Source organism: Drosophila nasuta, chromosome 3 (assembly GCF_023558535.2).
Source record: "Drosophila nasuta strain 15112-1781.00 chromosome 3, ASM2355853v1, whole genome shotgun sequence".
NCBI lineage: Eukaryota > Metazoa > Arthropoda > Insecta > Diptera > Drosophilidae > Drosophila > Drosophila nasuta.
The window spans coordinates 38,217,273-38,234,941 of NC_083457.1; the positions used below are offsets into that span (position 1 = coordinate 38,217,273).

General features: G+C 34.5%; 1 protein-coding gene across 1 annotated transcript; it reads left to right on the forward strand.

The window, feature by feature from the left end:
• The first annotated feature begins 1,287 nt into the window (after positions 1-1,287).
• LOC132791761 (uncharacterized) lies at positions 1,288-16,456 on the forward strand. The gene is made up of 4 exons (XM_060800813.1): positions 1,288-1,351; positions 6,101-6,283; positions 10,001-10,185; positions 15,902-16,456. The coding sequence occupies exons 2-4, from the start codon at positions 6,106-6,108 to the stop codon at positions 16,097-16,099; spliced, it is 561 nt and encodes a 186-aa protein (XP_060656796.1). The 5' UTR covers positions 1,288-1,351; positions 6,101-6,105; the 3' UTR covers positions 16,100-16,456.
• Positions 16,457-17,669: the final 1,213 nt, after the last annotated feature.

The following is a 17,669-nucleotide window of genomic DNA, read 5'->3' on the forward strand; positions in this document are numbered from 1 at the left end:
TGTGACCACGTTTAAACGATTCCTTGTCTATTTCACATGAAATGAAGGGCTCGACTTTGATATGGCCTATTTAACCAATTATATTTATTCATTTGCATTAGGTTTGAATGGTTGCAGAGTCAAATATATGAAAAGGTTGACTAGTGAATACTCTAGGAAAGTAATTTTTATTGGGATAACAAATAAATATTTTTGGATTAATACATTCTAATAAACATTATTAAGCAATAGATAATATTAATGTACAATTAATTTAAATATAGCTTAATCAATAGATAGTATAGTTGTAAAATAAATTGAAATATAGTTTATTAAGTAATTGTACCACAAATTTTAATATAACTAAATAAGAAGATAACATGTTTGTGCAATACATTGTTATATAACTTATTACTTAATAGACTTCACCTAATCTAAAAATTATCACCTGTCAAATAAATATATATTTTTTCCCAATTACATCTATTATTTCCCCTAACAATAAATATTATTCCCTCTTTTGGGTAATGCCACTTTTTCCATTACATCGCGTATACTTAATATGTAATTTGTCATAAGAAAGGGCAAAGAAAATAAGAATAGGGAACTCGGTAAGTGTTTAATTATTTACAGAGTGTTGGTTGAGCGCTGCTTTCCCATTAACTGTCCAATACTTATTTAGGTAAATGTACTTAAGTATGTAAAATGCTGTCGTCCTTGGCAAAGTATTAAGTTCTTTTTTTGGTTAGCAAACAAAAATAAATTGAAGGACCTAAATTACTATACTTTTATTGATTTGCAGCCATTAACTATTTCATGAAGCGGAGTAGAAAGGAAAAAGTGTGGGAAGTCAACAAATAACTACGAATTTCTATCGATTATTTAACAGCTATGTTAATTGTTTATTATGTCTCTAAATATAGTTGAGTTACAAAACATTTGTTTGCTGACACAATATAGAATAGCTCTTTGGTTAGTGCGTCATTTAACATTCCTCTAATTTCCCTAGACATTTAACGCATATTCATTTTCAACTAGCATATCATTAGAGGCCCTCCAACTGTCATGGCACATTGAGTGCTTATCAATGTTGTGGCCGTTATCATTTGATATCATCGAGAGGAGACAGCAGAGGCAACAATTGAGATTGCACAGCGATTGCCACTCACGGCATTGATTTCTTAAATTTCAATCAATGTTCAGCCTGACATGAATTCCTTTTTTTTTTGTTTTTCCCTTTATTTTAAATTTTTTATCTCGTTTTTTTTTGGTTATGAACCATTTTTTCTTTTTGCTACATTGCGTTCAGTCGAGCGTCGACATTTTGAGCACTAACAATTAAAAGTAACGGCGGTTGACGCAACATTTAACGGTACGTACATCCCATAATATACTATATATACGATATGAATATACCCTACAGGAGTTACTTTGTGTGTGTGAGTGTGTGTTTGTGAAGCACTTAGTAATATGTGGGCGTGTGATGAACTCAGTAATCAAGCGATAGCCAGGTCTAAAATTAAATTTTATGTGTCGTTATATGCGAAACAATAACAACAATTGAAGCGAGTGCACACTAGATGAGGGAGTATGCTATTGGCGAATACCCTGTAAATAGTGTGTTGTGTGGGTGAAAAGAAAATTGTATTAAAAATTGGTAAGGTCTTTTTAGATTTTAACATGTTTAATTGCGAGGACTTAGTGGACTCCATGCCACACGTAGGTGTGAGGCAATAAAAGCTACACAATAAAATATTTGATCGTAATTAAATCTTAATTTTGTAGGAATAAGTTATTTATAAGCTATTTTGAGATTTATTAAATTTATCTTTTAACACTGCTATTTCAATGAACCTAATAATGCACCTAATTTCTTTTGTTATTTGCTATATTATATTATATTATATTATATATATATTTTATTACATTATATTATTATATTCGCCAAAATATAAAATTAATAAAAATATTAAATTACCCAAAATCAAGAAAATTTTAAATTATTAAAAATGAAATATGTACATTAAGCTGTTATAACTAAATTATGTCTCGAAGCTGTGTTTATAATAATATTTTCCAATTTGAAATGTGTAGATCGTGCGCACTGCTATTTCAATGTACACAGCTGTAGACATAAAAAAAAGCTTAATATCAAAATTATAAAATCTGTCGAATTGGAATTATAATTTTTTGCCTAACAATCATTTACATGAAATCAATGACTAAATATAATATTAAGTATATTATATTATATTATATTATATTACACATTTATTCGTTAAAACTCAACTTTAATATGAATTTAATTTCGTTTTGTGGTTGAGGATGAAGTGAGCTTTAAACTTATGCGTTTGACATAAATGAGCTGCTCAGCAAAAAGTTTTTTATTATCGTTTAACATTAATAATAAATATTTACTTTAATGTGACATTTATTGTACCCGCTTAGTACATTAAATAATAATGCAGATAAACGTCAAATTGAAACGGGTTTTTTAAAGTTTAATTTGCAAAACTTTGAAATCGTAAATTAAACGTTTTACCCAAGAGAGTTTTCAATGAAAAACGAATGCAACACAATGTAATACTGCTAATTAAATCCACAGCAGAATAGTGCATTAAAAATAATGATAATAACATTGTAAATTTTTCTAATATGAACATTATGAGCACATTAAAGAAATGTTTGTGTCATTGTTTGTTATTTTACTTTGTGTTGTATTTATATAATTATTTGTTTATTTATTTATATAATGAAAACTGTCTATTTTCAAGTATTTCAAGTAATTACTTTATGCCTTACTTAAACATCTATTTAGGAAAATGTCAAGTGAATGCAATTTCCAGCAGCATCGGCAACAATTTTGTTTGCCTGTTGCACATATTAAAGTTGACAGCGAAAACTAAAATACCCTTTTAATGCTCTGAGAATGAACAGTGGGTGTAGAAGTACACACACCTGTCCCTAAGCTTAAGTTCATTAATAGCAGGATTGCAGGCACAACAACAAAACAACAATAACAACAATAAAAACGAGCAACGAGCATAAAAACAACTACAAAGAGCAGTTGAAAACAGAACGAGAATCGATGACAGCGAAACAATCCAAGAAACGTTTTCGCTACAATATCGCCACAGACTGTAAAAAGATTAATCGAATATGCAGATGAAAAGGCAATAAAAAGCTAAATTAAATCGTGTAATAAATATTAAATGTATTGAAGGAGTTTCTGTAAAAGAAAGCAATATCATAGTTTGAAGAGAAATATTCGAAATAGCGAAAAACAGAATCATTGCGCTTTTGTCTGTTTGGCTCCAAAAAATCAGCTCTTACTCTCATTCGTGCCTTCAGCTCGTTATCGTTTTGGCTGCCGTAGCAACAACAACAACAAAGATGATAACAACAACTACAACAATAACAACAACAATGGCAACAATAACAACAACAGACATCGACAACAGCAACAACAACAACAACAACAACAACAACAACAACAACAACATCTACAACGTCGACGACAACTTCTTGTTGCTTGTTTGTTTGCCAGGCCGCAGAGACAGCAAACAGCAAAGGCAGATAGACAATTGAGTTTTGGGGGGCACAAAGGGGAGGCCAAATGAAAGGGGAGGGTGGTACGGAGGAGGGGGCGGCGGCGGGTTGAGTGTTAAGTGGAATCACGATGGGTTGAAGCTGCTGGAACTGTTTCCGCCTGCATTTGTTGTCAACGACAGGCGAGCACTTTAGTTCTGCACATTAAACGTAGCGCTGCCGTGTTGACTTCCCTTCGACCCCCTCTCTCCTTCTCCCTACTACTCCCCCCTCTATTTGGAGAATGGTCTTCTCTCTTTGGCGTATCTTTTTTCTTATGAAATTTCGAGTGAATTGCTCGTTTATTCATTAAATTACGAAACGAGAGTGCGAGAGCGAGTGAACAATGCAATTTGCTGAATCTAGAGCGCAGACAGGCGCTCCCTCCTCCTCTTCCCCCCTCTCTACATTACCCCTCACATGCTGCTGCTGTTTCCACAACATGTTCGACATTTGCCAGTAGCAATTGAAAATGCAATTCAAGTTCTACTTTGGCTGCTGCTTGGCCTTAAGCCGCTTAATTGCTGGCAAATATTCAACCGAGCAACGAATCGAGTCGAGTCGAATCGAGTCGAGTTGAGAGAGATCTTTGAGCACACCCTTCAGCGAGGTTGCCTCATAAATTTGCAAATGGCCCAAGTGGCAGCCCTTCTCCCTTTCCTTTCTCCTCTCCCCATCGAAAAGAATGTGCCATGTGCCATTGTGGCACAAAATATGACTCCATCTATTCCATTCCATGCCCAAGTGGTCTCTGGCCAAGTGAGGCGTTAATAAGCCCCTATAAGTGCCCTATGTCTAACTATCCTCTCCACTCGTATCAAGCTCTTTGTCTAGCTCTCTATAGTTGAAGCACAAACAACACTTTTGCCTTTTTCCCAGCGAAATATTAAGTATACGCAGCAGTATCAAAATTGATGATAAGGCTGCGGTTCAAGAAGCGGGAGTTTATTATGAGAATGTGGGTCACCAATGTTAACTTTAGAACACAAAAATAGTCAGTAAATTTAATCAAAGTATTTCACTTTAAAGGCCTTAATATATATAGTTTGTGGGTTCAGAATAAATAAAATTAAATTCCTTATATTATTCATAAATAATAAATAATTCGGAATAATTATAATAAACTCCCTCGTTCATTAGTCGAGATTTTTGTATTTTTGTAACTTAAAATTGTAATAAAATCCAAATTGTATAGTTTTGGTAATAAATCAAGTATACGCTCAAGTAAAAAGCCAATCTCAATTGGTCAAAATAAATACAAAAATTAAACTCACTTCCGCTAAATGCTTCATCATAAGTTTGTAAGCAAAAAATATATATTTTTTTAACAAAAATCTTTTAGGTATAAATTAAGTATACGTTACTTAAACAATCAATAAATTTAAACATCCTAAATCATTCATCATAAGTTAATGAGTAGATAAGAAGGACTTATTGTTACTAAAAATAACACTACTACTATAAAAGTCAAATTATTAATGCATAGGTAAATTAAGTATACGCACAAGTAACCAACTTAGTGAGTTAAGATTAAAACAAATAATAATATCTTTACAAATAGAATAAAAATAAGTTTCTTTAAATCAACTAAAAATCTACTTCAAAAATAAACACATATGTAAATGCAGGCATAAATCGAGTATACGAGGGAATATCAAACTAAATGAGTTAAGGCTAAAATATATAATAAAATTAAACATAATTCTATTAAATGTTTCATAATAAGTCAATGAGCACAGAAGAAAACTTCATGTTATTAAGAAAAATCTTCTACTTTAAAAATCAAATTATTAGTGCAAACATAAATTAAGTATACGCAGGAGTATTCAATTTTGTGAATAAATGTCCAAACCAATAAATCTTTATTATAAGGTAAAGCTAGCTTTACTAAGTTTAATGTTAATCTACAAATAATCTTCTACTTTAAAAATAATCACAAAAAATCATAAATCAAGTTTACACCTTCAAATAAATAGTCAAATTAGGCAGGATTTTACTAAATGCTATATTAATTTAATACTTGTTCTCATTTTTAATAAGAGAACTCTTTTTTTAAAAATTAAAATTACATTAAAAAGTAAAACATCAATTAATATAAATCAAGTATTCGTAGGCACATCAAAGTGAATTAAATGAATAGAGCTTCCACTTGTTTTACACTTTTAGAAATGCGAATCTGAGGCAAACTCATAGTAAACTCTCAAGATATAGTTACTTGTAAGTAAATTGTATTTTTTCTGCACCCTTTAAAAGTACAATCTCAATTAGAAGCTTTCGATGCAAATCAAGTAGTGTAAAGTGTGAGTAAATAAAGCGAAACAAATTGGGAAACTCCCAGGAAATAGTTACATATATTCTCCGTCCAACTACAACAATTCATTTAAGTGCGAATCCCGAAATTAATGATTAAACTGAGCAACCTATTTCACGTGTAAAATGGGTCAAAGCTGTGCGACAATCGCGTATTTAAATGAATAATGCTTGATGAATAGTCGCATTCATTACACACCTTTTTGCAACCTATTTTTTACAGCTGTCATGTGGACCCAACTACTGAAACTTCACTGCATGCTGCTCGTTGGATTGCTGTTTGGCAGCGAGAAAGCTGCTGGCTTGCTGGATGCCTCATTAGCAGTTATAGAAGCAGGCGGCGTTGCTGCACGGCAACAGGAACAGATGGCAGCAAAAGCTGTGCTCGACATGGTGCCAGCACCAGGTAACCAACAATAACAACAAAGAAAGGAAAAAGAGTGAAGAAAAATGAACGAAAAAAAGAAACTATCAACAGTGTGATGCACTTGTTGTTGTCCTTTTTACTCGCATTGCATGGCTGCAATTAAGCTTGTTTATCACGCATACGCACTGTAGCACCACTGTGTTTGCCACTTTAATGCTGTCAGCGCCATGGCTGCGCTTCTATCAACAACACAGTGAAGTGGAGAGTGCAGAGTAGAAAGTGGAGAGTGGAGAATGTCGAGTGCTGAGACGGGGTTGTCTAGCAACGAGGAGGGCAGAGAAATGTCAACGAATTCGTAATTGGTATTTCGTTTTCTGCATTTAGTTGCACCAGTTTAGATTTTGTGGAACGCCAAGGCGGCAATGAAAGCATGCAAAAAAAAAAGAAACCGTTACAAAAACCCAAAAATAACTCAAGTGTCACTCGCGCATTCCATGAGAGCAACAGCATCAGCAACAGCAACAGCAGTAGGGCAAAGACTGCAAAGATGCTACAGCAGAGACTCAATAAAAGTGATAGGTTGAGCAACTACACCAAATGATTTGCATATGCTATTGAATAAAATAAAATAGCCAAGTTTATATAGTTTCAATTTACGAGAGACATAAATGTTTACCATTGCCGTCAAATTTATTTCGAATTTTTTGAATCATTATACTGTAAAACCAAATAAAAAAGATAGAGTAAACTTTTAATTGTAATACTCGCCTCCATTTTAATTGATCTATTTAAAGCCTTGGCCATTCGAATTCATTTCTAATTAACAAACTTTAATACATTACGATTGAAGAAGCTAAGCTACATGTTAACTTCAATATTGAAGCTTAATATATGGTCTTGTTTATATTTCTTTATTAATTGAATGTTAATTGATATTCGAATTTTGACTTTTTATTCCACTTTATGTTGCACTTTACTAAAGCGACTTTCAGTGCAAATAATAGAACAAAAATCATACGCAAACAATGTTTCCAAAATGCATATTTTCTAATTCTAATCGTGGGAATTTAACACATTTCCCCCCATATTTGTTTAATATTAAAATTCAGCTTCATATTCAATAATAATTGTTTGCATACATTTTAATGGATACTATGAAAATCCTCGAAGCCAACCAAATAAATTTCAGCTACTTAGTTGAAGAGCAACATTTTGTTTTTAATGATTATGGTTTATTCGTCATGAATTATCATTGATGTCTAAATCAACGTAATTAAAATCAATTAGTAGACAGCTGAATAAATTGGAATATATATTGACTATATATACACTTCGACACTTTATTTAGTTTCTTTAACGATATAATAATTTTGAATAATTTAATTGTTATTCATAAATTCTAATTTTAATGGATACTAAGAAAATCCAAATCAATTTGAGCTACTCAGTGAAAGAGAAACTTTTTGAAAATAATGTTTTAAATGATATTGAATTATGCGCCATGAATTATCATTGATGCACAAATAAACATAATTGAAGTGAAATTGCTTCCAATAACACTTCAATTATAGTTGACAGCTGAATAAATTGCAATACATCAGAGCTATCGATTATTGTAGTTATGTTTGTTCATTGCTTTGACACTGCGATATGCAAAAGAAAACGCGAGTTCATAGATGGCAATGCAGATTGTGTCTGGCTTAGGCAGTTATCACAGTTATCCTTTTTATGCATTGTGCAACGCGCTTTCTTCTTCTTCTTTCGTTTGCTGTTCGCTGTTGCTGCCTCACTGGCTGTGCCACCACTTGACAATTGCTGTATCCGCTTGCCGCTGACAAGAGATGCAGCCGCAGTCGCAGTCGCAGTCGCAGTTGTTGTCGTTGTCGTTGCTTTTCGCCTTCCACTTGCCCCGTTTTGTTGTTGCTTCCGTTTGCTGGCAGCTTCCGTTGCAGCAGCAGCAGCAACAGCAGCAATGTTGATGTCGTTGCTGGTGTCATTTGTCACGCGTGGCAGTTGCTGCTTGTTTCTTAACAGATGTGCAGCTGACGTTGTTGTAGCTCATCTCGTCAGGCCGCAGCAGCGGCATCTGCTGCTCAAGTGTTAGCCAAGTTTATTCTTGGCATCATTAACCGTCGGTGATAACACTTAACATACTTAGCCGCACGGCACAGACGCCACGCGCCACGCCCCCTTTTTGCTAAATGACTGCCAGTTCGTGCCATTAAAATGCAAATTTCTAGTGGTCACGTGATGCTGTGTAAATATTTTTGTGCAACACATCAACAACAGAACAGAGTAGCGAGAACAACAACTATCAACAAACACTACAAAGTGAATAACTTTCACTTTTGCTTTTGCTTTTTGTTTTCGCTTTCGTTTCGTTTTGTTTCGCCCGTCGTGACATTTTGGGTCAGTTGTCTCATTTATTTTGGCGCTTTTCAACTTTAAATGTGATTTATTGCCAAGCAGCTGGCAACGGAAAACCAAACAAAAAAAAACAAAACAAGTAAGGAAGCTACAGTCGAGTGTGCTCGACTATGAGAAACCCTCTAACTAATTTGAATAAAATATACCAAATAATATATCACACAATACTAGTTTATACGAAATGTCTTATTTGGTATATCGATAATACACTACATTCTCATTTTGAATAAAAAGGAAAAGAGTGCGATATTCTTTTTAAAATACACCAAATAAAAATACCACAAAATACTAAAATATACCAAATGTCTTATTTGGCATATTGATTAAGTACTACATTCCAAATAGACGTTATTTGTCATACAAACTTAAAATACCCTTCTACTTTATGGATAACAGGTTTAAAAACAGCAAGAGACAACAGGCGACAGCGTAAAAGTTTTTTGTGGCGCGTTGAACATGGCGTATGATTAACGTCAACGCGTCGTATGCATAATGAGAGTTTGCAATATGCGTGACAGCGAAAAAACTTGATGTCCAATTATGATTAAATGCTGGCAATGTTGCAAAATCCACTTAAGCTGGAAAACTTTTGCACCGATTCTTCATTTCTAATTGCAAGTAACAATTTGATAGAATGCAATTTCAGTTTTCCATTTCCGTCCACACTTTGGGGGAAATCCTTTTGCGATATTTGCAATAGCTTTTCAATTCAACCTTTTTGTTCCCTTTTGCGTATTTTTTGATTATCAAACAATTTGATTTCCGCTTTCGCCTGACTGTCTGTCTGTTCAGACCTTGTTCCTTTTAAGTTTTCCTTGCTCATCACAGAACATAATTGCTTTGATTGCCAACTGGCATCAATGTAATGCCATCGACGTTCCCGGTTGCCTTTTGTTTGCCCATCAAAGTCAGCAACTTGTCTAATGACTGCAATTTGATACGCTTATCAATGATTCATGTGCGCATTTGCCAATCACCTGCAAAAGCGAACTACAAACTGAACGACTATCTATGGTTACACATTTCATTTTTATAGCAATTGCACTTAACTGACAGTAAGTAGCTAGTTAAACGCAATCTGAGCTCTCAAGTGGAGCTAAACACAAGCTCTGCTCTCAGTGTTCTTCGCTTCTCAAGTGCTGCAGACAGGCTTAAAGATAAAGCGAGAGAGAGCTGGCGATGGAGACTGCCGAGTGGAGTTTTCAAATTAAATTTTTTCCCTTGTTTAGCAGACACTTAAAAGCCAAGTTCATTCTTATTCGCATTTTCTTTTGAATTTTTTCGCTTCTTTTGTTTTTTTATTTTATTTTTCGTTCCTTTCATTTACAGCACGCGGCAGTTTTCTGCTCTACCAATTAGCAAAGGCCATAAATTCTGGCAACTACCCTTGGCTGGAGCCGCAGCGTCAATTTCTCGGTCTGGAGTTGCAGGAGCAAGAACAGGAACTGATTGTGGAGCAGCAAGTCGATGTTGTGGACTCCAGCTGGATGGCCGCAATGGCAAATGAATTTCAGGTAGCCACCACTTAAATCCATATCGGGCACAGAGATAACGTCCTCCTGCTCTTTTCCCCCTCTTGGCAGCCATCAGAAAAAAAAGAATAATACATAAATCACGCGCAGTTTCTCGATGTTGGGCATTTTTAACTTTTTGGCTCAACTGAGCCTGTCAGTGCAATGGCTTCAGCGTGGAGCACGTGACCACGCTTCATTGCTTCATGGCTTCCTGACTGCCACATTTTTGTTGGCGGCGAACCTGCGGCTAATCGTCCAGCTCTCTGTAGTGTATTTCCTATCAGCTTGTATTGAGTACTCGTAATCGTATTTCCGCAAGCATTTCAGCAACATGCGAGCGAAGAGATATTGGCAATAGAAGTTCTATCATTTGCTTTTTGATATTTCAGTTATTTTTTTTGAGGTTGCAATATGCCAAAATAATTCTAGATGCTTTTATGACACTCTTAAAGTATTTCAGTGATTGGTTGCATTTATTTTAATAGAGATTTACATTTGAGTATCTGTATCAAACTGTCGTCTACGGCTATTGCTTAAATATATCACATTTAAACCTACAAATTGAAAATAACTTTAAACATGATTCGAATTTTAGTTGTTCTATAAATAGAATGGGAATTTGAAGTCATAATTTAATTTAAGCTTTATTAACTTAACTTAACGTTATCAATAAAATAGGAATTTGTTATATTCTTTTAAATTTAATTGAAAATTTTTCTTTTCTTTTCAATATTTCAGTTCTATATTGAAAAAGAATATTCTTTATAATTTCTAATTTTACTTTTATTATTCCCTTATTATTATTTTACTGTCCTATTTATTTCCATATTAAATTCTATCTTAGACTCATTCTCATTCTATCGCATTAACAAATAATTCCTTTAGACTTTTGCAATATAATCTACCTCTTATCAGATCGTAAAAAATTAATAAGAAATTCGAACATCTCATTGATGTTGAGCAGCCATAACACATAAAATGCTGAGCAAGAAATTGTAAACAAGCCAAATTGCTGAAATTCCAAGAGCTCGAAAATTTCCTTCATTAACCTAACGCAATTATTAATAAATAAAATCTAAGCACCAGGCCATGAAATTTAATCGTTGACACAAATGCGCCTCTAATATGCAAACAAATTAACTTAAGCCCTGTGAATTGGCTGTTTGTTCGCAAATTTCAAGTGTTCACAGAGAGTACAAATTAAATTGTAAGCGCGTTATCTGTTAATCGTTTGTTATTGAATATTTATTGTTTGGCAATCTCGTGTTTCCAATGTAATCTGCAAGTGCCATTAGACCAAGAAAGTTTCTAATTATCGAAGCCATAAATGGAGGCGAATAGATGATGGCTGTTGGGCTTCTTCTCTACTGCAAATTCAGTTAACTGCCGTTGGCATTGTTGCAACGTCGAGACAGCTGCTTCTGCTTTGAATTTTTAGATTGTCGAAATAATGCAAATTTTTTGGAGGGGGGAAGAATGAAAGTGCGATGTTTGCCAAGCTGTCTGTGCTATCGATAAGCAAGGCCTCAAGGAGCAGTTAACGTGCTCTGAACGCTTTGCCGCTTGTTGCCACTTTTCGCACACATTCGACTATTTACTTTTAATTTTCATGTTTGAGACTCCGACACCAGTTGAGCTGAAATGAGCATTGAGTGTGATGTTCATTAAGTTGTTGGAATACTCTCGTATCTGCAGCATTGTTGTGCTTGTCTTTAATGTGGATTTGCTCTTTTTGAAGCCAGCAAGTCGCCAAGTTTGCCCAAGCAGCTAGTTTTTGCTGCTGCTGCTTCTGGGAAACGTCCAAGTTTGGCAGTGCAAAAAAAAAAATGTAGAGAAAAAGAGAGAGAGCTGAGGAATATACACGAGGGATTACTTTGCTTAATTCAACTGCAAATGAAAAGTGTTTGTTCAGTAAATTCAATCTGCTCGACGTCGTCGTTGTTGACGTTGTCATTATGCCTTGGCCTCAGCATCGGCTTTGGCGCTGGCTCCTGTGCAAGATTCTGATTCCTTTGCTGAGAATCTGGTTATGGTTATAGCATCATGCTACTCACTAGCATTCGCACTCTTATTCCTGTGCTGAGCCCCTGTCGAGTTCATCAAAGCGTAATCTGCACAAAATGGCGGCATTTCCTTTGCGCAACAACCAAATACAAAAAATACAAAAAAATGGCAGCAACTTTAAGCTAACTATGCGTTTGCTTCCTCTTTTTGCCTCTCACTCACTTTCTCTCTCTCGGCTCAGGAACTGAGCCCGAGTCGAAGAGCGCCTTAAGCGCCCCATCTAATGGAGTCATAATTCTTCAGCTCGTTAGCAGCAAATACATGCAACGTCAAAATGTGTGCTCAAAAAAAAAAAAAAAAAAAAAGAATGCCAGACATTTTTCGTTAGCTTCACATTTTTGTATACCCTGCAATTGTTAGTAAACAACCTTGAGGGATAATGTGCTAAAGTATGAGGCCTATAAAGAGTGCCAAGAAATATTTAAACAGACTCTACTTCGAGTCATTTTCAGGCACATATGAAAAATATTTTTATTTTACCTGATTTCTATCTGATTTTTATACCTATTTATTTGTATATACATATGTATGTATTAAATAATTAGTGAAATTAGTATTTTCTAAGCCGGTTTATTGTCCCAGTCACATTAGAATTTCACCATTTCAATATTGAATCACAGCCAAATTATTTCTAATCTAAAGTCTTAAATATACCATAAATATTTTAATGATGATAATCGAATTTTCAAATTATTCCCTAAATCTGAAACCATAAAATATGTTTATTCGAGTCATATTTTCATATCGTATTTTCTTCTCTATTAAATTAAATTCAATTTAATTTTAATCGGAGTTTGTTCTATAACTTGTAATTATGTCAAGTACTATATATATACCATATAACATATGTATGTTATTTCATTTGATAATTTACTTGATTCAATAATTATACTCTAAATTTTAAATACTTGAAATTGTGATTATATAAAATACTGAATTTGATTCATATTCTTTTTGAATCACAAATTCTATTCGAAATTTTACCTTTAAATATTGTTGTGCATCTAAATTAATTTTATATTCTATAAATAATGCATTCTAGATTCTTTTGTCTCTAAATTAATTCTTCGCGAAATTTGTACTATAGATTTTGATTGCATTAAAAAATTTGGTATATTCATTGGCATTATTGTTTTCTCTCTCTAAATTTGCAGGGAATTTGACAGTCGTGTTTATCTCCGCTAAACTTTATTTGTTTGCCTCTTGGTGTCTGATGTTCTATGTGCCGTGTTGTTGTTGCTGTTGTCTTAAGCCTTTTGCATTTTGGGGCAACGCCTTCTGACAAGTTGCTTAATTGAAAAGTGTTTTGTTCGGATTGCTGCGAGGCACGTGTCTCGTGTCTGTTGCGTCCCAGCAGCTGCTGCTGCTGCTTTTGCTGCTGTTTGCTGATTTGGCATTCAATAATTTGCCCTTATTTATGCGCAAGACGCCCAGAGAGAACCAAAAATATAAAAAGGACATTCACAGCAGCCGACAATTTTTCAAGGATCTTCCGGTTCGCCCTCTGCTTTTGGCTTTATCTTTGTTGCCTTGTCTTTCCGGCGTTGAGCCTCACTTTTCATTGCTTCCTCTCTCGCTCTATGTATTTATCTCCATCTCGGTCTTCGCATATCAGTGCTTGAGTGCTTCAGTGCTCCCTTGTCGCCGGGCTGCCATAAATAATTATGTTATTTTAGATACATCCCACTTGTTGTTGCTGTCACCAAAAATTGTTGCAATAATTATCACATTTTTCACACCGCCATTTTTCATGCACTCAACACTCGACGTTGTCGCTCGACACTTTTTCTTTTTTTCGGTGTTTTTTTTAACCATAATTAAGTAGACAGGAGTACTTACAATGCCACTCCCAAACGCCCTCAAAAAGTGTCTCATTTATGCTTTATGCGCGAGACATTAGAGCGATAAGCATTTTTTATGTATTTTTAATTAACTTTGATGCTGTTTGTGTGTGTGTCACATAATCCCATCAAAACTGTTGCCGCTTTTTCTCTCTGTTGCCTCTTGGGCCGCGACAAATTGGCCAAATCTAAAGCCATACTCGAGACTTAATCGGGTCCCGGTTGAGTCGTCTCTTCATCCATCTCTCTGGTGTATGGTGCCTCGTCTCAAGTGTTTGTCTATCTAATTGCCAATTTTAATTAGCCAGTCAGCGGCACTAAGCAAAATGTCCAAGTGTTTGCACTTATCTAACAGCTGCTCCTCCCTCTACCTCTCCTCGCTCTTTGCATGCCCACAAGCACCCCAAATTTTGTGCACAGTTAATAAGATCGCTTAAATTTGACCAGCAAAATTTATAGACTGCAGTTTGTCGACCCGCATTAAAGCTGTCCACATTGCTGTTTGGTGTTGTTGCCGCCTCTGCTGCTGCGGCAGTTGGTGCTGCAGTGCAAACAAAGCTGCGTTTACCTTGCTGTGATTGTAATGCCAGTGGAAGTGCAACACTCTCCACTTTCAGCCAGTTGCGCATTTATATATAGAGGGTGGTGCTAGAAGTTTGTCCAGCACTTAACTTCATTTCATACTGAAAGAATGATATATTTCTTCTCTTTAATTATATATTTCATATTTACAACTTGAATTATATTGTTTGACGAATCTAGAATTAACATATTTAAGCTTGATTCAAGATTTTATAAACTGTGTTTAATTTATACTGTGAATTATTTTTGCAAACCGACTAAAATCAAAATAAGCAAAGACTTCTACACAGAACTAAGAAAGTAGCTAGAAAATGTACTTTTATTCGCTTTATTATTAGCAGAAAATAACGTTTTGAAATATCTTAAATTGTTATAGAATTTTGCCATTAAATTAAGAATTGTTTTTCTGGTTTCAATTTTGGATTTGACTTGATTGACTTTTATAATTGGATATTAAAATTTATTTGTTTCTCTCTCAATAGTAGTAACCATTATTAACAAGTAGTAAATCGAAATAATCAAAGAAGTTTATTAATTTGGCAGCTGTGAGATAAACACGATTCATTGTGTTTATAGCTTTTTTACAGATGGATGCCTTACTTTATTTCTCTAATATTTTATTTTCCAATTATTGATATTTAAAAATACATCAGTAGAATTAACTGAATAGGTGTATTTAATATTCTATTAATCTAAAAGTTAATTGTCAACACAACCACAATACAACATTTAATTTCTTTCTCTTTACAAATAAGATGCTTTGCATCACATTTGAGTAATAATAAAAACCACCCTCGTTATACTTGTACATTGTATGTATTTAAGCACTTACTACTATAAAGCATTACTAAAATGCATTGACGCTGTTTGCTGCAGCTTTCAATTAAGCTGCTGTCGTCGTTGACGTTGTCGTTATAGTTGTCGTCGCTCACTCGCTCGCTTTGGCTCGCCTTTTAATTAGCTCAGAAAGTTGAACATTTTTATCGTCACCCTCAGTTGGCTGTACACAGAGTTACCTTTTGCGCTTTTATTAATTTCATGTTCAGTTGTAATTGCTGGTAAATATGGCATATTGCTCATACGCAGCGTTACACCGGAAATTAATTTTTTGTGCGCCAAAAAATGTCAAAAGTGGCATTCAATTTACTTTCGTTCGTACGTGAACATTAAATTCCCAAAATTTATTTGAAGACTATTTAATTTTCGTCACATTAATTTCATTTTTTTAGTATGTGCCCGTTTATGAGAATTTTCCACTGGACTTACAGACGTGGTTAATGGACAGTTATAGCCTCGATGCCATCGATGTGTATGATGGCTGGATGCGAAGCACTCGACGCTCTGGTGTCGGTGGTCAGGAGATTTGCAATGCCGCTGGACAGTGCTTTGAGGTGGCGCAAATAGTCGGCGCCTGTTGTCCATTTTGAGGATAATAAAATTCATTGTGAAATCGCGAAAAAGAATAGTGAAGTGTTTTTGAATATGAGATACCCGTTACACATGTTCAATAAATGCAAAATAGTGAGGTATTATTCTTAAAATATACTAACTTAATATACTGAAAAATTATAAAATATACCGAGTGCTGTATTTGGTACCATAACATCCAAAATATACCATAAAATACATTATATACCAGATTGTGCTTTAAGGATATACTATGACATCCAAAATATACCATATCCAAAATATACCAAGCTTACAAAATATACCATAGTGAGCTTTAAGGTGGTGCAAGTAGTCGTCGCCTTTTTGTCCATTTTGAGTAGAATAAAATACATTTTGAAATCGTGAAAAAAGAATATCATAAATTTGTGCATTGTCACGCAGTCAATGGGGAGCAAATATTGATGAACGGATGCGGAGTTTCGCGTCCGCAATGTGACCATTAAATGTTGTTGCTGTGGTTTTCCTCCACACGTTGTTGTCGCTGTTGCCGCCGTTGCTGCTGCTGTTGCTGTTACTGTCACGGCGACAAACAATCGAGCTGCCATCTGCTGCCAAGTGCAATGCACGTTGTGGTTGAATGTGGCCAACGTGTGATACCCTTTAAAATTCATGGCATTTAACTAGAGTTTATTGATTATTACATCATGTAAAGTCATTCGGCTAATGAATTGACTGCTGCAGGGCATCAATTAGTTGTCTATTCTCTGCTATTGTTTTGTCCTTGGGCATTGAGCTTTTAAGCGTGGTGCCAATCAGTAGCATGAATGTTCAAATGCGTGCCACGAAAAAAAAAAGTGCGACAATAGCCACAGCAACAGCAACAGCAATAGCAACAAGCGTAGCTTCGGCGAAAAGCACAAAAATCAACATGCAACTGCTAAAAAACAATAACAGCAACAATGACAGCCAAAACAGCAACAATAACAATGAAGACCATCATCATGTCAGCGATGTTGGCAATTTTTTACCCTGTACGTTGTGGCAGCTAAAGGATGTGGTGAGGTAAGATTACTAATTATTACCTTCAGAACGAGAAGTTTCTTTTTAGTTATTTAAAGCTCTAAAATTTTGAGAATTATATTAATATGTTATAAACATAAGTTGAAAGGACACTTCAATAGAGTGCGATACTTAAAAGTGCTTAAAGAGTAGTAACAAAGATTAAGGTAATATACAATATGTGGAGTAACAAAAGCCTCATCAATGTATGCGGTAAATATATACTATATTGATGTTTATCAGTTAAAGAAAATCGCATTTTGCTAACATTTTTGCCAAATTCCTAAAATATTTGTAATAGAGTAAAAGCTTTTAAAACTTATTTTTGGACATACATGTTTGCAAATTATATATAAATTGATTGCATATCAAACGTCTAATTTGGCCAGCTTATTTAGTGAATATTACTATTGAAATTAATTTTTGTAGTCTTATCAAATAAAGTGTATTGGGTGCTGTAACATTTTTTTTAGTGTAAATAGCTCTACAAGAAAAACTAAATTCTTCAATTAGCCAAAACTAATGAAAAAGACAATCAAACTGTGTTTG